General features: G+C 35.4%; 1 protein-coding gene and 1 long non-coding RNA gene across 4 annotated transcripts in view; one reads left to right on the top strand and one right to left on the bottom strand.

The window, feature by feature from the left end:
- Positions 1-25,417, top strand: part of LOC125384789 — a 30,284-nt gene extending 4,867 nt beyond the window's left edge. The window contains exons 1-3 of one of the 3 annotated variants that reach the window (XM_048404691.1): positions 10,039-10,069; positions 23,524-23,690; positions 24,611-25,417. In XM_048404691.1, coding sequence (XP_048260648.1) covers positions 10,054-10,069; positions 23,524-23,690; positions 24,611-24,880 — 453 coding nt within the window. In that variant the 5' untranslated portion in view covers positions 10,039-10,053 and the 3' untranslated portion in view covers positions 24,881-25,417. Of the gene's footprint in view, positions 1-10,038; positions 10,070-20,696; positions 21,393-23,523; positions 23,691-24,610 lie in introns of those variants that run through there. The other 2 variants (XM_048404689.1, XM_048404690.1) reach the window with 2 other exon arrangements.
- Positions 370-1,257, bottom strand: LOC125384791. The gene is made up of 3 exons (XR_007223562.1): positions 955-1,257; positions 592-878; positions 370-424 (listed from the first exon to the last, which is right to left on the bottom strand). It is a non-coding gene; the product is annotated as an uncharacterized LOC125384791 (long non-coding RNA).
- Positions 25,418-25,766: the final 349 nt, after the last annotated feature.

The raw sequence follows: 25,766 nt of genomic DNA, 5'->3' as shown, positions 1-25,766 counted from the left end.
AATTCGTGTTCTCTTCTTTTTTTATTTGTTGATTTGTTTGTTGATTTCGAAATTTCTTGTTGAGTTTTTGAATGCTTCTTCTCTGTCTCTTTTTAGGTTTATCTTATTCTCCATTATTTCCTTAGCGACTATGATTTCAATCATTTTTCCATTCAGTAAATGATTTGGGGCAAACCCCGTTACACTGTGTCTGGTGTTATTGTTCTTATCTTATTGTTCTTATCTTCTATGCTTTCTTCTGTGATTTTTGTCCAGTTTCTCTTATTTTTGTCTGAATTACATCTGATCCTGTTTACTAATGTTTGATTTACCCTTTTGTTCAGTCCATTGGAGGATGGGCAGTCTGTCGAGGTGAAAATTAATTTAATGTTCCTTTTCCTCCTATACTCTTGAATTTCTTTGGATGTCATTACTGGGTATCGGCCTGCAAGGATAATTTTTATGGAATCAGTTTCTCCTGTCGAGTCTATAAGTTTTATGATATCTTCTGTGTGTTGTGTTTTAGATGTGGACATAAAAACAGCCCTTGAAAAATGATTGATGAGTATGTGCATGTATTTCTTTGGTGAGTTGTTATTGGGTGAAATTGACCTGGGAAATTCAGTGCTTCATAAATCACACAAGGTTGTTTCTTGGGCGGTGGCTCTGGCTTTCTGTCCAATCTTGCGTTACTCCCTTGTGTTTTTCTTCCCTTCGTCTGATATTGCCCCAAGAATCCTATTAAGCCATTTGTTGATTGTACTGTTTCTTATTGATTTTATCTTGAATGTGTATGGGTAACCCAATAACAATTAGATTTATCCCTGTCTCTTCAGAAGTCTTCCTCCTTACTTCCAATATTAATCATTCCTTTTTTATGGCATATTCATTGAATGAACCTGAAATGTATTTAAAGTTATAAGCGTATCGTACTGCAGACCAACCTTTATTGCCAGAAGCTTTTTGAACTGCCACCTTCCAATTTTCCCAGTTGTATTCTTCATCCTTCAGCAGATTTGTCTGGTACCATTCTGATGCTGTTTTTCCCAAATATTTCTTCAAATTCTTGATCCTTTTTTCATCAGTTTGGATTTTGTATTCAGTTTCATACTCATATTAGAGTATGGAAGGGATGCATATGTGAAATATGAATATTTCATACTCCAATCTGTGGTTTTTTGCGTTCCATCAAATTGTTTTATGACAAAGTCTGTGCCTTCTCTCTCATGCATGTTTTGTTTCTGGAAGATCTCTAATAATGTTTCTGTTTGAAGATTGGGCTTTTCGATTTCGGTCTTTATTTTCCTTGTGGGGATGATCTCCGATTCTTCTAAGTAAATATCTCGAAACACGAAGTTTAAACTTGTACCGATGTATGACGCTGCCGTTGCGTCATCCATCGTGAGTGCAATGTTTCTGTAATGGCTTACCTTGGTTAAGTTGTTTGCGGCTTTCTTCACTATCGATAAACTGAATAACCGCGGATGATGATCTCTTGCTTGATATTCTGGAGGAAAGACATCACATACTTCATCTTCTGGTTTTCTTATGGATTCTTATGCATTCTATTTTCTCCCCCCCCCCCCCCTTGCGTTCTCGTTCATGGCGATACGTAGCTTCACTTCTAACGGCATGGCGTAGTGAAAATCGATTTGTAAAATCGTAATTTGGTGATAATTCAGGGATCGATTCTGTAGTCTGAAAATCGAGTTTTTATTATGAAGTAAATAATAAAATACAAAAATAAACAACAATTAATATGCGTTTATAACAATAAATAACAATAATTATATAAAGGGGAAATAACAAGTCTTTAGTACAATGTTTACCTGAAAATTGAGAATCGATTTTCAACGTCCTGAGCTACCGATCTTTCTTCTTCAGTCTTTAAAATCTTAAATAACTATTCCGTAACCTTGTTTGTCTCTAATGTAACTCTCTGTCCGTCCGTTCGGGAAAAACGTGCTTAAAATGGTCGTCCGTAAAACAAGGGAAGATCGGTCTGTCCGTGAAACACAGCCTGTCGTGCTACCCGCGAAACAAAAAGAATCCCTATCCTACATGAAATCTAGGGAGCTTGCATATATATATGTATCCTTTTAAAATTCTAAAAAATTATACAGATTCATAAAAATATAGTTAAAGACTTTGTAATATAGCGGTTTTTAAATACATATATATAGTTTTTAAATAAATGTTAAATTCCTTCCGACTATTCGTATCACATTACGATTATGCTCTTTTAGTTCTATAGCTTACGAAGTTAGTTTAGAAGTCGAGGCTTACCTCACAGGCTTACACAAAACTATTGGTTGAAGTTTTCCTATCAAAAAAAAAAGTAAAAAAAAAAGGAAAAAGTTGTAATCGCTTTAATCCGCAGGTTGTAGTTAACACGTTTGTGTTTCGATTTAAAAGTTAATTCAATTAATCCATAATATCGAAATGTTGCTAACTGTTATTTTATATTTTTTTTATATTATTTGATATTTAATCGTTTGATGAATACCATAGATATCTGATATTTAATCATTTAGATGAATTTCATAGATATGTAATATTTCATCGTTAGATGCGTTCCATCAAAGTTTAATATTCATCTGCCCACGTTCTCTAAGGGAAGATTTGATATAAACTAATATTCATAACGTTTTAAGACATTTATAAAATAATTACGTAACAATTTATGTTAATTTGTAAGTTGTAATCGTTTTAATCCGCAGATTGTAGTTAACACGTTTGTGTTTCGATTTAAAAGTTAATTCAATTAATCCATAATATCGAAATGTTGCTAACTGTTATTTTATATTTATTTTATATTATTTGATATTCAATCGTTTGATGAATACCATAGATATCTGATATTTAATCATTTAGATGAATTTCATAGATATGTAATATTTCATCGTTAGATGCGTTCCATCAAAGTTTAATATTCATCTGCCCACGTTCTCTAAGGGAAGATTTCATATAAAATAATTTTCATAACGTTTTAAGACATTTATAAAATGATTACGTAACACTTTATGTTAATTTGGAAATTTAAATAAATTAGAGAATTATCAACACCATTCGTTGTTATAACGATGCTTAATAACTCGGAATACAAACAGCTTTCAAGTAATCGGATAAAATTTATTATGCTGCTAAAGTAAAAGTATGATTTATACAAGGTAAAATCTTCTTTGTAAGTAGTGTGATGCTCGTAATGTCAGGCACACGAAGTATACGCGCATATTATATCACGTAATTTCAGCTTTGTTCAGCTTCTGTTAATCGCTTGGTTTGAAGAAGCCGTAAGTAACAAGCGAAGCCATGGCGTAAAATAGTTTTATTAAACTTGTAAACAGATATAAGAAATATAGTCGTAGTATCCAACTGCAAGTTCAAATGCGAAAAATAACGTTCGGGAAAATTTGTGACATGGTGAGAAATTTTATACTCATATCCTAAATTGATAACATATATATTATTTGTAGAAAATTATATTTATTTGTATATATGTAAACATAATATCTATTAATGAAAAAGTTAATTAAAAAATATTCTATTATTATTACTATTCGTATCTATTATTTTTCATTTAATAAAAAACTAGTGTACACCAACTCATGTTCATTCTACTGATCTTATTTTTACGGTTCGAAATATATATCGAATTTCGATTTTCCATCGTGTTTCACTTATGATTCATAGACATGAGACTACTTTCTCACGCTTTTCCATTCCACGCCGTGATTCCGCTCGCCTAACTACTCTTTCGTTATAGCGCCGATCAGACTTTCAACAAGGTCACGATTAATCTCGATAATGAAATTTCCATCACTATCGCAATAAAAAAGATTATTCTACGTTAAGCTATATCTTCTTTTTTTAATTGACAGAATGCATCAATACGTTGATCGCCACGTGAAATTTATAGATTTTGGCCAATAGATCGAATAGAAACACAGAGTGTGATTCTACGTGAAAAATAAGAAAGATAGGAAAAACACCTGGTATGATTTATTACAATTAATTTTTTTTCATCCGAGGATCGAAATTGAGGATTTAACCGGTGTACTTAAATTTTTACAAAATTTTATTCCACATTTTCCACTCGGTTTTTCACGTAGAATCAGTAATTGCTCGCTTCTGCCGCAATATTTTTCAGCCCATTTACATTATTAAAAGAAACGTTTTACTTTTCCAAGGTATTGTATTACATTCGCGCACTCTTCTCCGACAACGTTACCTAATTCCTTCATATCGTCGGAAATTTCTTGGTCCGTGAGATTTAGCCTATTTTAGCGATTCTGGAAAATTCAATGAATAACAGTCGATTCGATCGATTCGCCAACTGGAAGTTTCATAAGTCCGTCGATTTTTATTTCCACGAACTGTTAGAATAGGATAAAATTTTGTTGCCATAAATTGTATTTAACGCGGAGTTATCAACCACGAGCTATTGTATAAAGCTTATTACTTATTGTATAGAACTTTTACTATATCGTAGATCAATAACGTACTAAGATTATGAAAAATAATTTCACGTGGCTGAGATACGACGGAGATTCGGAAGATTTTGGAGATTTATGCTCGTAATATTAAGACTTATGTACGCGACTCGAATATTTATGTATTCTCCTTCAATATCCTTAATCCCTTCGATATGACGTATAAAATTTACAAATTGCCATTTTAACACAATTCAAATATAGTTCACGTGGACTACACGCGAACGATGTGGTTTCGAATTTATTAACTAAGCGTTATACGTTCCTCAATGTGGACATTACTTATGTACATGGAATGTACGATTATAGTTAGAAACGTGGCTGAAAATACAGATTTGTTAATGGTATAAGTTACAGTTGCACAATGATGAGTCATAGCAGAAGAGATTACCATAACTTTGAATATAATTTTTATCGTTACAATTATATGTTAACGTTGTATTTGCATCTGACAGTTTGTTGAATTGCGTAATATCACGAAGATGGCGAACTAAGTTTAACTTGGTTTAAGAATATAAGTTTAACGATAAGTAAAATCTACCAGTTTCTTCCCTTTTTTCTTCTTTTTTTCTTTTTATTTTGCTTATTTCCTTATTTCGTGAGTTTCGTATAATTCCTATCTATCCAGGAATAATTTAAATGTAGAAAACAATTCAACGAAATGAGAAATTTAATATATCAATTAATAAGTATTATATTTGTTTGGAATGTTATTTCTGCAAAATTGTTTAGAATTGTTCTTTGGATATTTAATAATACGTATCTTGTAAGTTAACGAAGATACTCGCGATTTGTTGTTTTTTTTTTTTTTTTTTTTTTTTTTTTTATTTATTAATGTAACTTTTACATACTGCTGTGTCCGCTAAAATAAATTCAGATATTATGGAGGTTTCAAATACGTAACGACAAGAAGATATTGTGCCTGGAAAATAGTAGTAAATGTTGAATATGTCGATGTTAAAACGTCTTTAATATATTCGGTATAAATATATCGAATTTAATTTATTTTCAAATTACATTATTATTTAATGCTCGCGATTAACAACCATTTCCAATTACATATTTAATGATGCATCTATTATCAGAACTTATTAAAACATCGCATCTCATCGAAGATCACGTTATTCTGTGATTGTTTCGTACTCGCTACGTTTTATGTACGTACACGTAATGAGAATTAAAATTTATCGAAGGAGGAGCTGCGGTCTGCGAATAATTTTTTAACAAAAGCGAAAAAAAGAATCGTGTTAAATCTAACTAAGTATCTCTGTCTGTTGTTACAAATATTAGGTTAAAATTGTGTACGAGACGAATAAATCGTAGAGAAATAGGGAATCGAAGAGGCAATTATGGCATAGAAATTAACAGGAAAAAATAATCTTATCTGTTAATTTTTATAGGATAGTTTGCTTTTTAATTTTTATCTATAGGCATAAGAGTAACCATTAGAAATACTTATAGAAATTTAATGGAATTTTCTGTTAAAATTACATCTACCTTGATTGAAGGAAATTTTAATTAATTTCATTCTTAAAACTCAACGAATCAAAGTAAATGCTTAACATTCGTCATACATTAATTGAATTCGCTAAAATTGATGTACCAAATACATTTCACCATGATGAAAATGTTTTAACGTTTGCATCGATATAATAGCGTTTGTACTGGTGTATTTATCGATGATATGTTTACTTGAAATACGTGAAAACAAAGTATAGCTACAACAGGCTGTTTAAAAACAGAATGTAAATTATTGAACGTACTTTCGTACTGTGACGATAAATCGTGGGGATTGTTAATGAATTATTATGCACTCGGTAATAAAATACGCTTGCAAAATACAACATCTTTTTGCATGGAAGCTTTGATATTAATATTAAATATGCAAACAGTATATACAGCGTGATGAAGGCTATTCATTTAGTTTGCTTATTACTTTATAGAATGTTATAAACGTTAACTTCACATAGTTTAAGAAAATTATCACGGAATGCACGTCACGTTGCGCATGGAACATTTGCGGTGACATTTCAAAGGCTGATTAACAGAATGTTATTATTGTACCGTAGAGAAATACGATTAGTGCGCGGAATTTACTCGAAACTATAGTAGAAAAATGGTAATACGGCGTTTATTTTATTAGAATTTCATTTTACGTTTTAATCATTCTTAAGCAACCTTCCTCTTCTATATTTGTAAAAGAGGAAACGAACACCTCGCTTTTTTTCTTCTGGTAACTTCAATTTTGTAATTTTGCTAATAACTTAACGTTATAATAACTAAGATTAATATATTGTATAATAAAAATCCGTAATTCTTTCGAAGATTGACGTTATGTAAGGGTAAAGCTGTAAGTAAACGTTGGTTTATAAATATGAACGTTAACGGTATAGCAAACGTTTATTAAAGTAATAACGCAAATAATAAATGAAATATTTCCTTAAAAATGAAAGCATGTTGTTCGAATGCAGTTGATTGTTACGTTTGACAGCCTATAAAATTTTTCTGAGAGTCGTGTTAAATAATGAACGTAAAAAATATTACTTTTTGCATCATTTATCATTAAACATGTTTGTTTAATAGAGCGAGTAAAACAGTCCCGGAAGGATTTGAGTTCTCATCGACCCTTTTTTCCCAGAAATTACGCTCTTGGTGCAACAATTTCAACAATTTTCAGCAGTTGCCAAAATTATTTTAATACAACTTTCAGCTAAAAAATTGTAAGAAATTGTTAGAATTTAATATTAGGAAAAAACGTAATATCGATGTTAAAAGAATTTATAAAGCGACACAGAAAGGACTTATTAATTTCTCGAAAGCAATTGAAAAGAAAAGCATGTTTCTCTTTTTGGGAAGCTTTTAAAGTCAGGTGTTCCATATTAAGTGCAATTAACTCGCAAATATTTATATTTGCGCAGTTCCTTCATTTTGAAATATTCGCAAAATTTGCTGCATATTTCGTGTTCGTTCCATCTTCCGAAATGAAAATAAAAATTTTTATTCAATGTCTGAATATATTTCATTATATTCTATCTTTCTCATGATTGAAAGTTTCTTCTTCTTTTTAATAATTATATCGTAGCAAATACACAAAGATATTCAATTTTGTATGATAAAACAATCTTTACTGTAACATCGTCATTTCACTATTTTATATTTCACTATTTGGAGAAATATTATACTTCAGGTAGTATACATAAAGATGAGACTTTGAAAATATAATTCCAACGAACATTAATTTAATATTAATAGTTTTCACAACTAACAGTTTAATCCTACGCTCGGTATTTTACCGACGGTAGTTGGTAAGAGAATATTTCTTTTTAAAAAAATTCGTCTCCCTCATGGCTATGTTAAAGAGAATCAATTAATCATTCAACTGCTTCATTATGCTTAATGTGAAAATGGCAGAAAAGTTATAAATACCTGCTATCAATCTTTATACACGTAACAATTGATTTAAATAATTAACTGCATTATATCCAATTATAAATTGCAGAGTACTGATTAATTGCAAAGCGATCATCTGCTATCGCCAAGATATTAAATGAATTAATATCCTCTGTATCGATCAGTAATTTCATTCTCTGTATCTATATGGTGTTTCCTATTAATAAGTTCGCAATTTCACAACTTCCTAAATACGATATTGATATTATATAATCCTACTAGAAACGAAGTACTTTTAATACTATCCAGATAAATGATTATACACTTTACAAAAGTATCTTTGGTCTGAAAAATTTGCAAATAATCCTTGAATACGTATTCGAGGTAAAATACTCTCGATGTGTATTTTACTCTTCTTTTCTTTTCTTTATTTATTTGTCAAAAAACAAATATATCATTACGTGAAAGTAGTCGATACGATATTTAGAGCATTTCGAAGTTTTCTCTTGGGAGGTTGCAATTCAGAATCCCAAACATAGTTGCAGTAAATCCACGAACAATATACTTAGGCAGAGCGCTCAAATGAAAGCAATAACATTTGTCCCTTGTAGAACTGGAATCGATTTCTCTGCGGCTATTCACCCCTATAAAACATGCAACTGCGGCAGTCTGTTGTGAAATGGTCGATGGGGAATTTGTGATTTCAATTTACGATCAATCGTCCGTTATACTTCACGTCGCTAATGCGATAAATTTACGAAGATGTGCAGAAACGGAAAATAGAAAGCGATAAGTTTTATTGCAACGATTAAGCTGCAATTTCCTATAAGTACGCGGAACGCCAAAAGTAAGAAATATAAAAGGCAAATGCTTGCAAGAGAAATGCTTTTCGCAAAAACAAGATATAATAATAATAATATACGTATGTTCGTGCAGTTTGCTACTTTCACGAATACGACTGAATAAACCGAAACGGATAGAGATTTATTTCATCCTCTACGTTTCCTAAACGTTTCATGGACTTTTGCATTTTTAAAATTCCCACAAATGCACGAACATCCGCGATCTAATAATCTAACGATGAGTCCGCTATTTCGGAAGATATTTCTATATTTTGGGTAAATCGTTGCTTTGTAATATTTGACATAAGAGATGCTCGTTAACGAACGCGTAACGTCAGATATCCACGTTTACCGCGACTCTTTCAGGAGAAGAACTTTGCAGCTAGGAGAGTTTTAAGGAACTTTTAATTTAGAAGAATTTTAAAGAACGACCGTAACATGTATATTCCGACGCAAATGTCGTTCCTGATAGGAGAATCACACAGTCGAGTTCAGCAATCGAATCGATGTTCAACAGATGCGAGGGCAGAAGCAGACGAAGAATAAAGAGAGAATAAACACGCGCTCGTTAAATCAGCGCAACGAGTAAAGTAGATCTAGCCATTATTCCGTTCTGAAAAGGAAGACGAATGGAAGAGGAAAGGACGGTTCAAAAGAGCATCGTTCGCTTTGATTATTGACACACGCTCACGCTAATAACGGTCATTGAAAGGCGAACGGAGAATGAGAATTATTGAAACTTGGAAATATCGAAAGCTTGAAGCTTCGCTAATTAAGAGAAGTCAACTGTCATAAACGTCGATGAAGATCCTATCGACGGAAAGTTAGGAAATTTAATCTTTTCCCTTTACGTTTGACTCGAACGCAAACAGTTCGATCTGTTTCTCGTTTAAGGAACGACCTAACGAGTATACAGAATCTTTCGCGTACATTACTCGTCAAAAGTTTCGAGTCATTGCGCGTTTCATCAAATTTTGCAGAATTTAAAGAATCGAAGACTTCGCTTTGATAAATTTTTAATTAAAGAAACGTATAGTCGAGTGCAGGCGATTATTGCTGATAACTGTAACATTTATTTTAGTAACGAAATTGACAGGAGATTTGGCATAGATAATACAGGAAAAGTATTTTAAGCTTTCCGTATACGAGGGAGAAAAAATTTAATTATTTATATCGTAAAGTGGCGTCAGGGAAAACCGGTGTCTTATTTCATGAATCTGAGTCTTCTATCGAGTAAACGTTCCTCTTTAATAAAATCTATAACGTGTTAGAACGATACAACAATTTTAGTTATTCCGTAGAGTATCACGACAACAGTCTTAGACCATTTGCATGATGATCAGGATCGCATGGTCAAGCAGAGAAGTAAGTGTCACAGCGTAAAAGAAAAATAGTATCGGTGCATGACGTAGGGATGATGTACGGTGGTAAAGCGAAAGCTGAAGGACATTCGAATAAAAAGAAATAATAAAAAGAAAATAGTTATCGGTTATACAATGTGAACAAAATTACGTACGTGTTTAGAGCAACGACGTTGCCTACTACAGTTGTACGGTAACGAGCCTTTAGAATTTAAAGCCTGGATATTACTCTCGCGATGCTCGTCGATTATACGATGGACATTTTTCTAATAGTTTACAGTAAAAATATTCCTACGTCCAATAGATTGAATTTCAAGTTGAAAAACAATATTAGAAAAGATTGAAAACTTCACGATTCCTAGGATTACGTGTAACATTGCGTCTGCGGAGCCAGAAAATTGATCCACGGATTGGTCTCAAAGGAAAGTTATTTATAAGTCAAAGAGTATCGTATTGCATCGTTCTTTCTTTATTCGAAGCACTCGGGAACGTTAGCTGTAAACATTTCCATTGTATCGCGATCAACGAAGAATGATTCGTTTCGTAACTATAATCGCATTTTCATCCATAATGGACAAGACGAAACAAAGCGAAAGGAAAGTTGTACGTTCTCAATTACTCCTATACGGAACAAAGATCAGAAGTTATAAGTTATAGTCATAAGGGGCGACTTAATTGAAAATTACCAATACACTTGACATCACGCGTTGCTCGAGAGCGAAGTTACGCGGATGTTTATATCGTCTGGGAGTCCCAGAGCAGCAGTTAAGGGTTAATATCGAGAGCGCAGCGATGGTAAACGTTATAATAATACAAAGTTCCGATATTCTCTAACTCTAACCATTCTACAAATTTCATCTTTAAACGGTATCGTGATCTGGTCCTGGTTTAACCAATTGGCCGTTTTCCACTAGTATACTCGTCACGAAGAGATGGCAGTATTTTACGTTACGACGAGCCCCGTCAGTACTAAATTGAAAAATAAAACAGTCGTTTCGTAACAACTTAATTCTGTATTATAACAGTCACCCGTACTCCGTGTTCGACGAGTATACTCGCCATCGCTTACTGTTCGCGACACACTTTTAGGTACACGCTTTTCAAAGAGGTCGCAACGGCTAACTGCTAAACTTTTTTATTCTGACATTGAAATTTAACAAGAATAAATCAATATCAGCGGCAATTTCAGTTCTATCCTTGGCACGTAAATACAATATAATTTACCTTTAACGAAAATGAATGCAATTATTCGTAATTATTCGCGATACTATTTACTTATATATTTTTCTATGTTGTCTTACGTATCTGTTATTTGTAATAGATGAGATCGAACGAGAAATATTAGAGGATCAGCAGCAGGGTTAATTTATCAGTGTAAAAATATGCGCAAACTTCCACGATCCAGTTATAACACGCGATATAATTCGCTATTTGCTTAGCTCGCTTCGCCAACTGCCAGCCTCGCTAGCTTTGTCCATGAGAATCTATTAAGATTATCATTTTAATTACACGTTGGTTGATCGAACGGCCAACGAGAAACGCGGCCGACAATTTTGATTAAATAGCCGTTAGCGTTACCGAGAACACGGCCCGTGTAAAACAATTTCGCCAGACAATTTTAGTTATCGAATTTGTTCGGCGAGACGCGCAAACAAACAAACCGCAAACAAACCGGCTTTCACCTCGTCAAAGGCTACGTTTCACGCGAAACTCGCGCCAGTTACAGCGTTAACTTGCTTTGTAGTATTCATGGTGAAATCACCAATTCATTTCCACCGTCTAACGAGAAAGACGAAACGGACGTATTCTCAGTGAACGCTTCCCTTTCGCGTCTCTGCCATTCTTCGAATCGCTCTGCTTCAACGCAGTACAACCAGCCAGCTCTCTCGTTCGACAGCTGACAAATTGCCTGCGTAACTTGTTTGCCGCGACCGCGAGAACTATGTTTTAAGTCGAATGATCGTCAGATGTTACGAACAATTGGAAATTATCTTCATTTCCCATATCGCTGGCCGATGCTCACGATCTGTTCAGTTTGGAAAACACGGAACAGCTCGCTGGACGATTAGTTTGAATTTTACGGAATCGCGTTTGAGGTGGAATATGCCGAGATCGTAGAATCGTTGATGTTCGACTGCTCCCACGAATACTCTGGTGTCTGTACGTTTTATCAGTCGAACCTAACATTTCTCAGTGACGGATAAGTTTCTTTTTAAAAAATCTACACATTCTTTTCTCTGTTCGATAGAATAGAATTCCGATAAATAAGAATTTGGTATGAAACTAACAACGTTCCAGTCGTACAGAAAGAAAATACAATTTAATTAAAAACGTGGGAGGTGGTGTAAGAATCGGCGATAGAATTCATCAAGAGTACGTGACATTGGAAAAGCTACAGTCGCGGATGTTAGAAAATGGAAACGTGATATTGAGAATTATGTAAAGCACGTGGATTGCTCGAATGATGGGGTAACTGTGGGGAAACCTTAAATACACTGATGTAATGGGATGGTTTCGTTGTGATAAAGACGATAATAACGACGATTTTATACAAATGGAAACAGCCAGCTAAAACGATAATGGAGAGGCACTTTCCCATGCCGAAGCATCCATGCCACTCGAAAAAGGGGCTTCGATCGTATAAAATTTACCGCGCAAAAGCTCCCAGGTACAGAGAAAATGTAATTTTACGCAGTTATTTCTACCGAAAGAATCATTTGACGTGGTGCTTAAAAAGATATGGAATGTATAAATATTCAAAAAATCAATTTTATAAAATTAAATCTATCGATCCATTAATAGGATTAAAAGAAAGGAATACATCCGAAATGTACACAAAATTGAAGGAAAGGAAGATTTGTATAAAAATTGTAATAATACGATGCAGCAATTTCACGATACCATTTAATTAAAGTGGGTGTATATTTTTTTGAGAGCATCCTCTGTATATCAGAAATATATTACGAAATAGAAATATGTTATTACTGGTTTTCCGATGAGAATCCGAAGTGTATCGAAAATTTAATCGGCGTAGATATTTATCGACGCAACAGTTGCAATTTCACAGATACAAATATCTTGCGAGTTCTCTCATCGTCGTAATTTGTATCTCCTTTATATACATCGTCTGTCTGAATATTCTTTCTAATATTCTAATTAGACTGTAGATTTTGATGCAAATTCATATTTTTGAGAATATGATTGAAAAGAAAAAAAAAAAAAAAGAGAAGTAAAGAGTATTTTGTATATTTTATATTTTCTTTCGTATCACGTGCATTTTGTACAATTTTATTGAAATTGGATTACAAGAGCCAAGCAAATCGAACATCAAACGGACTACGCGTCGTGTGTTACTTTATAGGAAAATCACGACAATGTCTGTAACATTCGTAGTATTTTACGATCCTATCTACGATAGCAATTAAAAGTTCATCAAACAGATGATTACATCACGTACGAGCCATTTGAAAGTCAAATTGTTCCATTTTCCGAAAATTTATTCTTTCTAACTCTTTAAGAGTATTACATCGTGGCTTATTAACATACTAAATAATAATTGACTGTTCGAATAGTTTGATGATTTTTGGAAAGTACGTGTCCCTGATAAATATAACTTCTATGCACACTTCCAAATCCGTTTGAAATTTCACCGATACGATCAAGTTAGGCGTGTCTCGCTACAGTGCTGCAATGATCATTTCGAAATGCTTAGTATATCATATACGCAAAAAGTTTCCAGCAACGTTGAAACAGCTTCGCGAGCCACGTGTAATTTATTTATAAAAGATTTTTGCAACTGTCGAGACATCTTGGTATCTGTTAATAATCGTTGAGATATCATTGCAATCAAGTAAGTGCACTGTATCATACGCGATAACGAAGTTACTCGATTATTCGAATGGTATGTACTGGGATTAGTTTCGATGGATGTTTGAATGATGACGGAATATTTGGCCAGCATAAGAACTGAGGCGTGTATGGCGTTATGTTGTTGTCGTCGGTAATAGTAGTAGTTGCCGGCTGTAGATATCGCTGCTGGAACATTACTAATTATTCTTTTATTTTGATGCGTGGTAGGAAAATAGGATGATCACGGGCGCCGGGAATCGAACCCGGATCCCGAACGTTCGAAACCTAGAGCGCTAACCACTTCGCTACCGTGTTTTTTTTTTTTTTTTTTATCTCTGTTTATTTGTTCCAGGTTATTTACATATTTTTTTACATCATTTTTTTTCCAGAATAAACGCTGAATTCTAATTGTAGGGTGGTACAGGCAAGAGTACCGATACGCGGCGGTACGACGTAGCCATGCATTATTACATTCTTTCCTCTTTTTTTTTTTTTTTTTAAGATTATTATTGTTAACTAAAATAAAATTAAGCCGCTGTTGCGCTGTGCTTATGTACGATATTTTAATTTATGTCCTGAAAGCCTGGACGCAAAAACAGGACAGTTCGCTAGCCTATTAGGGAGGGGCTGGGAGGGGCTGGGAGGGGTGGGGAGGGGTGTTCTGTGGGATTAGTATAATATTTGTTTATCTATTTACATATTTACATATTTACACTTTGATTCGGTGAGCGTTGCCGTTCTGTGGCTCTTTATCTTGTTGTTTTTGTTGTGAATTCCGTATCCACCAATATTTTTTTGTGTTTTTTCTGTGTTTGTCTTCTGTATCCTTTTGGGGGAGGGCCATGTTGTATCTCCACCTAGTGTCTGCCGTGCGGCCATCTAGGTTTTCCTCGTATTGAATAGATTTCATTCCTATTTTCCTTTGCATATGATAAATTATGGGTATGTTGTTTTGGTCTTGGAGATAGTTTCTTTCGTCTAGGTATAGAAAGGCTTCGGGGGGGATGTAGCCTGTTAACAGAGTGTTTTTGAAGTATGCGTCGTTTGGGTATAAGCAGCCGAAGATTAGGCTGTTTTCTTTGATCTTCGCGGCTTGCGAGAAGTGATTTCTCGTTAGTTTTAGGATGTGACAGTCGATGCGGTGGATGTTGGCTAAGTCGTATATTTTTTTGTTTTTTACGTATTTTCTGTATCCGCTGTGTTCTGATCTGTAAATGCTCAGGCAAGCTCTGATGCATTTTCTTTCAAATATGCGAATTTTTTCCATTATTGACGCAGGTATGTTGTACCATATTGGGCAGCCGTAGGTTATAATGGGTCTTATTAGCGATTGGTAGCACATGATTTTTACTTTGCTATCGAGAAGTCTGGAGTAAAACAGCCTTTTTGTATTCCAAAAAGCTTTGCTGGCTTTGGAGAGTTGGATTTCGATGTGTTGCTTATAATTTAGTTTTTCATCTATGTTTATTCCTAGGTATTTTACGCAGTTTTTGTGTGGTATGAGGTTCTCTTCGTTTGCTTTTTCTTTTAGGCGGAATTTCCTGACTTGTTCCCTTTCTGCTGGGCCGATTTTGCTTGTTCTGGGTCTGAATAGTATGGTTTCGCATTTGCTTGCGTTAATTTTTAGTTTCCATGTATGATAGTAATCGCTGATTTTGTTGAAGAGTTCTTGCAGTTCCGTTCTTATCGTTTTGGTTTTGCGGCCTGTTACGTAGATGATTAGGTCATCCGCGAAGGCTATGGAGCGTTTGTGTGTGGATGTGTTGAGGTTAAAGAGGTTTAGTAAGTCGTTATTGTAGATGCTGAAGAGTAGCGGGGAATTTACTGTTCCTTGTTGCAGGCCGTTCTCTATGGAGAATTCTTTGCTTGAAGTGTGCGAGCCGTCGGTCATTATGAAAGTTTTGTTTGTTACCATGTCCCATACTATTTTGATTAGGTATTCGGGGAAGTTCTTTTTAATCATTTTATAAATGAGCCCTGGGATCCAGACGGTGTCGAAGGCTTTTTCGATGTCTATTAGGCAGGCGGCTACTCGCTGGTTTGCGTTAAGTGCCCAGCAGATATCCGACGTAAGTTTGTTTATTGCGTGGATTGTGGAGTGTTTGTGGCGGAAGCCGAATTGGTTTTCCGGGATTATCTTATTTTTTGAGCAGAAGGCTGCTAGGGGGTTGTTTATGATCATTTCGTATACTTTGCTTATGTTGGGGAGGAGGCTTATGGGTCGTAGGTTTGCAGGTGATGAGCCGTCTTTATTTTTTTTTGTAATGGCTATGAGTTTGGCTTTTTTCCATTTTTGGGGGAAGTACGTGTTGTTTAGTGCATTATTAAACAGTACTGTGTAGTACCATTTTATTTTGTTTGGTAGGCGTTTGAGCGAGATATTTGGGATGCCATCGAAGCCGGCGGATTTTTTGTTGTTTAGCGTGGAGAAGATTGTACTTAGTTGATTGAAGTTTGTAAAGTAGTTTATTTCTGGGTCGGGCTGTTTGGGGTCGTCCGATGTGTTTTCGTTTGAGAATGTGCAGACTGTTTTGTTTAGCGCTATGTCTTGTTTTATTTTATTTTTTAGTATGTTTGTTTCGGCGATGATAATTCTGTTTAATTGTTCTCGGCCCATGTGTTCGTTTTGTGTGTGAGTTTTGGCGAAGTGGGTGCCGATAATGTCTAGTTTTTCCGTTGTTTTTGATATTATGAAGTTGCCCTCTGTGTCTTTGTTGGTGTTGTGTATCTCGATGCCTGCTTCTTGGATGAGGGAGGCTTTTTCTGGAGGCAGTTTGAGGGGCGGGATGGAGTTTTGTTCCTTTGGTCTGAAAATTTGATTTATCTGCGGGAACATGCTAGCAGAGTCTTTTTTGGAGATATTTTTTATTTTGTTTGTCCAGTATTGATTTATAGAGTTTGCGAATTCTTGTTTTAGTTGTGATTTTATTTCGTGTAGCAGGTACTTTAGGAATTCTATGTCTTCTCTTTTGTCGTAAGAGTAGTTATGTCTTAGGTAGTTTAATTTCGATAGTATGTAGCTTTTATCTCATTGTAGTTTTTTTATTTTATAGTTTATATATGGCTCGCAGGAGTCTTTTTTTTTATATGTCGGTACGGATTCTTGTAGGGCGATTTGTATATGTTTTTCTATTTCGTCTATGAACGAGTCGATTTGTCTGTCTGTTAGGTTGACATTGTTGTAGATTTTTAGGTCGCAGTTCTGTTCGAGCAGGTTTTGGAACTTTTTCCAGTCTGTCTTTTTGTAGTTGTACCTGGGTGTTTCGGTCTGCGTTTCGAGTGTTAGGTAGTCGGATGTGTTTTTGCTTATCTGAAATACTATGGCGTTATGGTCGCTGTCGTAGTCTATGGTTTTGAGAGTGTTATTTGGTCGTAAGTTTTGGAATTTTATTCGGGCGTCTGCTAGGCATATGTCTAGGTAGGAGCGTCCTTTTGGGTAAGAGGGTAGCTCGGAGCCATAAAGGTTTGTTTTGTAGAAGATGCTTTTATTGTCTAGCCAGGTTCTGACGGAGTTTCCTCTCGTGTTGTTTATTTCGTTTTTCCAGCTGGTATGTTTGGCGTTAAGGTCACCGGCTATTATGTAGTAGTTTTCCTGTTTGTCGAGCTGTAAAAGTTGGAAGAGATTGTCGAATTCGTCGTTAAATTGTTTCTGGTTTCCGTAGGCTGCGTAGGCTGCAGAGATAAATAAGTTTTCCTTATTGTTTATTTTTATTTTTATGATCGTCGTCTCTAGGATTTTGAAGTTTGTTATTTTGTCGTTTTGTATTGTTTTGAACTTCAGGGGGTTTTTTATGAGAATTGCCGTTCCTCCTCCTTGGGTGGCGTTTGGTCTGTCGTGTCTTATTATAGAGTAGTTTTTGTATTGCACCTTATGTCTATAGTTCAGTTTGGTTTCTGAGATAAGTACTATGTCGGGGGTTTCTTTCTTAATTAGAGTTAGTAAGCTGTATCTTTTTTGGTTTGAGATTAGAGAGTTGGCGTTTATTGAAATGATTTTCAGATGTTTAACTTTTATGTGGTTTATTTTCTGCTGTGATTGGTGGGCAGGTGTGTTTTGGCTAATCTTCGTCTATATTTTCGATGATGTTGAAGATGGAATCGATTCTTTCTTCATGCGTATTTAGTGCTTTTTTGATTTCGTTTAGTTGGGTTTGTTGGTCGCTTAGTGCTTTTAGGATGCTTTTTTTGAAGTCTTCAATGACATTTATTATGCTTATTTGGGGTGCGTCTATTGTTGGGTTTGGGTTTTGTTTGGCTTGTGCCGCTAAGTTTGTTACTAGCGGGCTTGTCTCGTTTATACTTGTTTTTTGTTTTACTATATCCGCGAACTTTAGCTCGGGGACGTACTTACGGCTTATTTTGGCGATTCTTTCGGTTTTTGATGTTTTTGCTTTGGTGATTTTTTCATTAATCTTTTTCCGTAGTTCGACGAGTTTTGGACATCCTTTGTAAGATGCAGGATGTCCGTAGTTTTTGCAGTTTACGCAGTAGATTTTTTCTTTGCTGACTGCTGCTTCTTTTTTTATTTTGCACTCACCTGGCCCGTGCGGTTCAGTGCATTTTACACAGCGATAATTTAGGTTACAGTTTTGTGCAGTGTGGCCTATTCGCTGGCATTTGTAGCACTGCGTGATATCGTTGTTTTTTTTTATTTTTTCCCATGCTATTTTTAGATAGTTGAGTCTGTTTATTTTTAATAGGTTCCCAATATTGCTATCGGGGGAGACTTGAATTATATAGATTGGGAGCAATGTGTTGTTCTCCCTTGATTTTCTTGTTGTGAATCGGGTCACTTTGGTGAAGTTAACTTCTTCGATATTCAGGGCTTTTAGATCTTCTAGTATTTCCGCTTCTGTGTAGCTGTTACCTAGACCTTTTAGTAGATACGTATGGGGTTTTTGAGATTTTGGAGTGTATGTGAAGTAGGCCGTGTTGGCTGCAGTCAGTATTTTTTTTGCATTTGTGTAGTCATTTATGTTTTGGAGGTAAAGCACGTGCTTACCTGAGTGGATTCTTTTGATGTGGAAATTCTTGATTTTGAGTGAAGTTTCCATGAGTGCTATTGTATCTTTTGGGTCTTGTAATGTTATGTTGATGGGGGGTGGCCTGGCCCCTTTTGCCGATGTGGGGGGGGGGGGTCTGCCTGTTCTTCAGCGGGGTGGCTGGGTGGCAGGCCTTTATAATTTTGGTTTTTCAGTAATGTTGAATGATGTGGTGTTGTTGTTTTTTTTGGCGGAGCGGCGGGGGAGGTACTTGTCCGGGCGGCATTGTTTTTGTTCGTGGTTATCGGTGATGTGACCAGGGGTGTGGGCTGTCTGGTTGCTTTTTTCCTTAGTAAGTCGTTTTTTTTTTTTTTAATGTTTCGATGATAGTTTCCTGCGACTGCGGTGCGCAGGGGTCTTAAGCTTGGAGGGCTTCAAATCTGTTTTTTATTGGGATTGCCATTGGTTGGGGGCTTCTTTTTTGTTTCATGTTTTCGTTTTTTTCGTGACACTCTTCTTGAGAATCGCTTTCTTTTTCTTTTAAATTTTCTTGTCTGATTTCTTTTTTGTTCCTGCTTATCAGGTTTGGAGGCGGATTGAGTTTCCGCGTCTTTTGTGCAGCGGGTCTTATGCTGCTATATTTAATTATCTGTTGCTTTTCTATCTTCCTTTTGACCCCCTTTTTTGTCGGACTTATGGCGGATTCCGCCTCCTTGGTTTCAATCTCATTCCTTTCCTCTTCTATTTTTGTATTGTTTGTAGTGTGGGTGATGTTATCACTATTTTTTCACTGCTTAGCACTCTTTTTGCTTTTTTTTTTTCTCCGCTCTCTCACTGTATACTGTACACTGAATAGCTTGCTGCGCTCACTGTTAGGGCCTACGCCTGGTAGTCCCTTAGGGCCGAGAGGTCCGGCCTGCTCGGAGGATCACGGTCAACTCAGCGCTAACCACTTCGCTACCGTGTCCGTTGCTTAGTTAGTGTCGTGTAGCGGTATTTGTTGTCGAGTGCCGCTACAGAACTGATCCCTTCCATATCGATCGCGTTTATCGATATTTGATAAAGAGATCGTTTGCAAATTACATTTACCGTCTACTGTTGCTCACGAAATTATTCCAACTCTGATACGTGCTTCTTTATAAATATATCGCGTGTGTACGTGTATGTTACATATTATATTACATATCGCATATTACATATTATATTGTATTTTAAGTAACAAGATATTTAGTGCGAGTGTATATTTCGCAGAGATTCCAAAAGTGATTAAACAGTCAATTATCCATCATATCGATGCATCTCAATGTTCAATGGGACAGTATTTAGCGTCTATAACATGTTGAAGATAGCTCTTTATGGTGTATCTCGTGGAGGAAATTAATTTCACGAAATTAATTAAACAGTCAATTATCTGTTGTACCGATACGTCTTGATATTCAATGGAATAATTTTTGATATTTATTATACGCTCAAAATACCTATCTATACTATGTACTATTTTTCCCCCCAAATATTCGCCACAACTATTTTCTGTCTTTTACATTTGCACTTTCAGGATGATTTCAAATTCTACCAATGTGATCGGGATAGTCGTGTTTCGTTACAAAACGAACAAAATCCCGAAGTCTCGTGTAACGGGCTATAGGAGGCGTTGGTGCGTTCTTTAAAACAGAATAACTTTTCAAAAATTGAGTCAAACAATTTGTTTCTTTCCTTTTTTTCTTTTTTTTTTTTTTTTACGAGTTAGAAGAATTAGAAAGATTAACAATAGGTGACGTGTAAAGAAATGTTGAAAGAAGTACAATTAGTCGGAATAGCGAAGAAGAAAGTAAAGGTAGCTTTTTACAACTTTTCTAGCTGGACCTGTAACGAAGATTTAAATAACACATTTCGAAGATTTAAATAACACATTTCGAAGATTTCCTCTAACTCGTCGAGCAAAATTCAAATGGTTCGGTCCACAGTTGCAGACGAGTTATTTCGTTCGAATGAACGTACGAAACGAAAGATATTTTTACGGCGAGTGTCGGACTATTTTAGCTTTCGAGGCATTGTAAGTTGAATTTTAGTTGCGGTGTCGACAAATCATTGATTCAGTGACAGTGAATTTTCTTTTTCCTGGATGTGATGCGAATGCGCAGAAACTTTGACGTCAAACGTTCCCGCTGAACGAACAGGACCTTCCGGCTGCCATGGATATTGATTTTCCTTGGGCTTCAAGGTTTCTGGAGCAGCTGTACCCATCCAGCGCAGACTCCGGCTATTCTCAATATGGCTGTCTATTATACCCAAATCCGCTCGTTTTGCGTTGCAACGCGCTCGCCGCCATACATCAACATGCGATCAATGCGCCAAGGACATCAGCCGATCGCAATTTAAACAGCCGAATTTATTTTCGAATGTGACGCGCTAGACGTTATCAACATGGCCGATACATGTACCCTGTCATGTACTTCCTGATCGTCGCGTCTATCTCCATGGTCGTAAGCATCAATGGTAAGCCTCGCATTTCACTCGCTTTGTCGGGCTGCTTAAACCTTCGCCTCTTTAATTCGACGCGTTTCTCACACGTTTCGCCACGAATCAAATTACATTTTTCTGAAATTAAAAATTCGCCGATACGCGTTGTCCATCTTCGGTATTTGCGAGAGAAGAAAACGATTCTTGCGCCTTATTCGTCACGCCGATTTTCACGTCGATCGGAATACCAAAGTTGATCGACTCGACAATGTATTGACCAGTTAGCCGTTGCGACTAATGCGACTAAAATGCGTTAGAAAGGACAGAACAACTACTTTGTTCACGCTGTATTATAGTTTTTTCATAATAATTATTTATATCTCTTCATTTGTTCGTTTTACCTGGTCCTGGCTTCCAAATGGTCGAAACGTCTTCAAATTTACGAATATATTTTAGTTTTCGCTGAAATTGCAGTTTAAACAGCAAAAATTGCTTTTTACGCGTGACGAGTATACTCGTCAAGAGTAGGTAACTGGTTAAGACGGAAGAAAATTTGCCAGGATAGACAATGGCGGTATTTCGTCTTTGAGAATTTTTAATTTGAGGAATTTTTCTTTCAACAAAGAGCGTTTCTGTAATGGAAAATGGAAGTTTCTGTTTCTTCCCATTTTTCTCTTTCTTTCTCGAAGTTCCTTTCAGTTACATTGCCCTATTTGTTTTACGAGCAAGTTGCGTTTTAGGAGCGTGTTTCGTTGAGGGAGTTTTCACTAGATGTCTGAAGGAACGATTTATAGCGAAGATCTTCCTCTACATATAAACTGCATATAGAGGAAAGTGCACCTGTTGAAGCCTTCACTCGTAGGTGTTAGCCATTTGTGTTACGAATCGTGTAAACAACGATCATCGTACACGGTGCATTTAATTGACTTTTCTTCCGTGATAAGCTTCGCGATGAATTCTCATTTCGAGGCTACCTTTTTCATTTACCGTCTTGCCTATGTTTCCTATGTATAAAATAAATAATTCATACTGAATACATCTATTTCTATTTTCTCTTTTTCTTTAGATAAGAAGAATATTACAATCAACTTTCACAGAGAATTTTTAACATTAGATCGTCCCAAAAGTGTCTTTTATCTTATAAGGAAATAATAGACGCACAACATTTTTTGTTTTAAATTATTTTATTGAATTACGTTTAATCCATCTTATTCTATTGGAACCAGATGTGAAATAAAACAGTATAATTTTTAACTTCATGAAATATACATAGAATATTTCGTGGATATCGAATCTGCAGTCTTGCGTAGATCCAATTGTCGTATAGATGCAAACGTAGTCGTATACCGTCTGTTTAGTCTTCGGAGATGATCCAATCTGTTAAGAAGCTGAAACTCTAGAGGATTGGTACGATTGGTCAAACTTGCGTGGAAGCGTTTTTCCGAACTTGGAAATATCTTTCATAACTGTAGGTATTTTTAAGTACCCGTGTATGATTTCGTTGATTACCTGTCAGTGGATAAGCGTTAATAATGCCTTAAAATGAAATCGTTGAATGCTCTCGGAATACGTTTAATTGAAATAAATCGAAATAAATTTTTCGTAATTTCCAGATACGTTTACGATATTTTGCTTGCCAAGTCTTACCGTCGGACGTATCGCAAGAACAGCAGGAAAATTTGGCGAAATATCGTTATTCGACGGTATTCGACGGAAAAGCTAAACATCCGAAGAATTCCGTTGTAAATAAGAAACCTAAACCGATGTTTCACCTTATTAGACGATTTCCTCGATGATATCCCTTTCCGCAATCTTCCTAGCAATCTTGTCAACGAACGCGACGAAATTTCATCTTACGCATATCACCGATGTGTCTGTAAATGTCAAGACTAATATCTATTTATTTTTACAAAAATGTACAAAAGTCTGACGTTAATGAAAGCACGACACATTTGTTTGAAAAATGAAAGAAAGGAAGAAGTAGAAGGAAGTAATTTCTAAGAAATAAAAGAGAGAAAGATGCGAAGCATTAAAAAGTAGACAACGATTTGCCCAACGTCTTACGTCCGATTCCTACTTCGATTTTAATAATCTTTAGAAATCTAGGATAAATCACGATTTCTATTAATTAATACGTATTTGTCGGTTGATTGTGTCCGATGATCAGGCCAACTGTTAACTACGGAACATCGAACTCACGCAGCGTCGGAACGAGCAAACGATTTATGGTGTCATCAGTGTGATACAATGGAAGATGGAGAGAGATGCGCCAATCTGACCGGAAACTTCACCACTTTCGGGCACAAGTGCACTGGTGACAAAAGGACCTGTATGGTAATGACAAATGATAACAGTGATTCAAACGCTTGTTGATTATACACAGGTCACGCACGTGTTTCAGCAGATGTTTGATATTTTGCTTTGATCGCGTGCTTTTAAAGCAAACAGAATATAGCAAACAGCTAGCTAAAAGCGATATTAGTTATCGTCAACACGAGAGCGAGAGAAGACTGTTCAAGTTTCAAGTTCAAGTTCACAGTTTCATTTCGTTCATAACGCGATTTTAGTGTTTGGAAATGTTCAATATAGTCGATCAATTCAGTTTCATAATAATTACGTACTTTATTGAAATTGTTTCCGCTTTATAGGAACATATGTACATGGTGTACACATTTGAGGGAATATGCAAATGCAATTTTTTGTTTGTTCTTCTTATTTATTGGTAATCAACAATGATATTGAATATGATATAATTGTACAATTTGCACATACACGGCAAAAATTTTATGAAATCCGTAATCGATATTAACCGACCGAATTAACAATGAACGAGCCGTATTCTCTGGAAATGATGCGAGATATTCTGGAAAATTGATATTCCCTCGACTAAAAATATGTTACGTTCACACTCACTCGTGTTCGTTACAAGTTCCAATGTGAAATGTCATACAGAGTGAAACAAGGAATTGTTGCAAATATTAATTTAATTTTAGTATCAAGAATCATTCTACGTACATGTAGAATTCTTTCTCATCTTTTCTTTTCAGTCTTCTTTTTTCTCTTTTCGCTCGATACTATCAAGTTCGTGGTTTAATGCCGCCCAAAATGAGCTCGTACTCGGACAAAATTAAAAGAAATACTATACTTTAGCGTACGAGTGTCTCTTGCGATCCGCTAGGACATGTCATATAACGAACATCGTGAAAGTTAAAAATCTGCAAATATTCCTTTCACGTTTGCTTCTTTCTCTTCAGGTAAAGCGATTTTCTTACACTACCAGCACCGAAGATTCAACGTCTAGTCCACAAACTTGGTCGGTGGAGAGAAAGTGTACTAACAAATGCGACTCCGGATGTATAGTGGTCGGTGAACGAACAAAACTCTCCGCTTGCACCACTTGCTGCGAGAAATCGTTTTGCAATATCGGTACCGGTGCTGCGAACGACTTGACGATAAGAGGGATTGATCTGTTTCTAGCTTTAATATTACAAATTACATTAACAATTATCATGTATCCGTCCTGACATTGCAGACGAAATAACACACGATCGTGAATCATTTTAGTCACCGATGAGAATAATTGGTTCCATTAACGCGTTTATACGTACATTGTAACATATACTGTAATATTGCACAACAACACGATACATAAGATTTGTCGCATTACCAATGAAAATGCTGTTTTCATTTTGTAAATGTATACATGGAGTTTCATTCCTTATGTGTTTCATAATAATATTACGATGAATATTGATTAATAAGTCAATAAAATTACGACGATATCGATAATACGAAGCTCAGAAATAAGAAAATAATAATGATGTTCTCGTTCTACTGTCGATAAATCAAAGAACAATTGATAATATAGAAAGGGGATGTTCTTAAGAATATAATAATTCATAATTATAATAATTACAAATACAATCAAATCTACGAGAATGAGATTTAAAACACTGCTAAGTTATTACTCGATCGTTCAACGAACCAATGTAATTTAAATTGTAAATTTTAGAAAAATTGTTATAGCAATACACTACCAATAAATTGTATAAAGTAACAAACTTTTCTAAAAAAAAAAACTCATTAATCTCGATATAATAATAAATACTTTTTATCGATTTCCATTTTTCCATTATCCTCTACTTAATTCCCAAGGATGTCAATGAGAAACATATTAGGTTGTTCCAAAAGTCTCTGTCTGTTTTATAAGAAAATGATAGATGCACAACATTTTTTCTTTTATATTATTTTATTGAATTTTGTATGGTCCGTTTTCTACTAATAGAACAAAATGGATCATAATGTAAAACAAAAAATGATGTGCATCTGTCACTTCCTTATAAAACGAAAGAAACTTTTGAGAAAACCCAATAGAATGGGAATTTTCTCGTGGACACATAACATTAGAAA

Source organism: Bombus terrestris, chromosome 3 (assembly GCF_910591885.1).
Source record: "Bombus terrestris chromosome 3, iyBomTerr1.2, whole genome shotgun sequence".
Classification (NCBI taxonomy): domain Eukaryota; kingdom Metazoa; phylum Arthropoda; class Insecta; order Hymenoptera; family Apidae; genus Bombus; species Bombus terrestris.
Note: the sequence above shows the minus strand (reverse complement) of the source record. Positions and strands in the feature narration are given on the sequence as shown.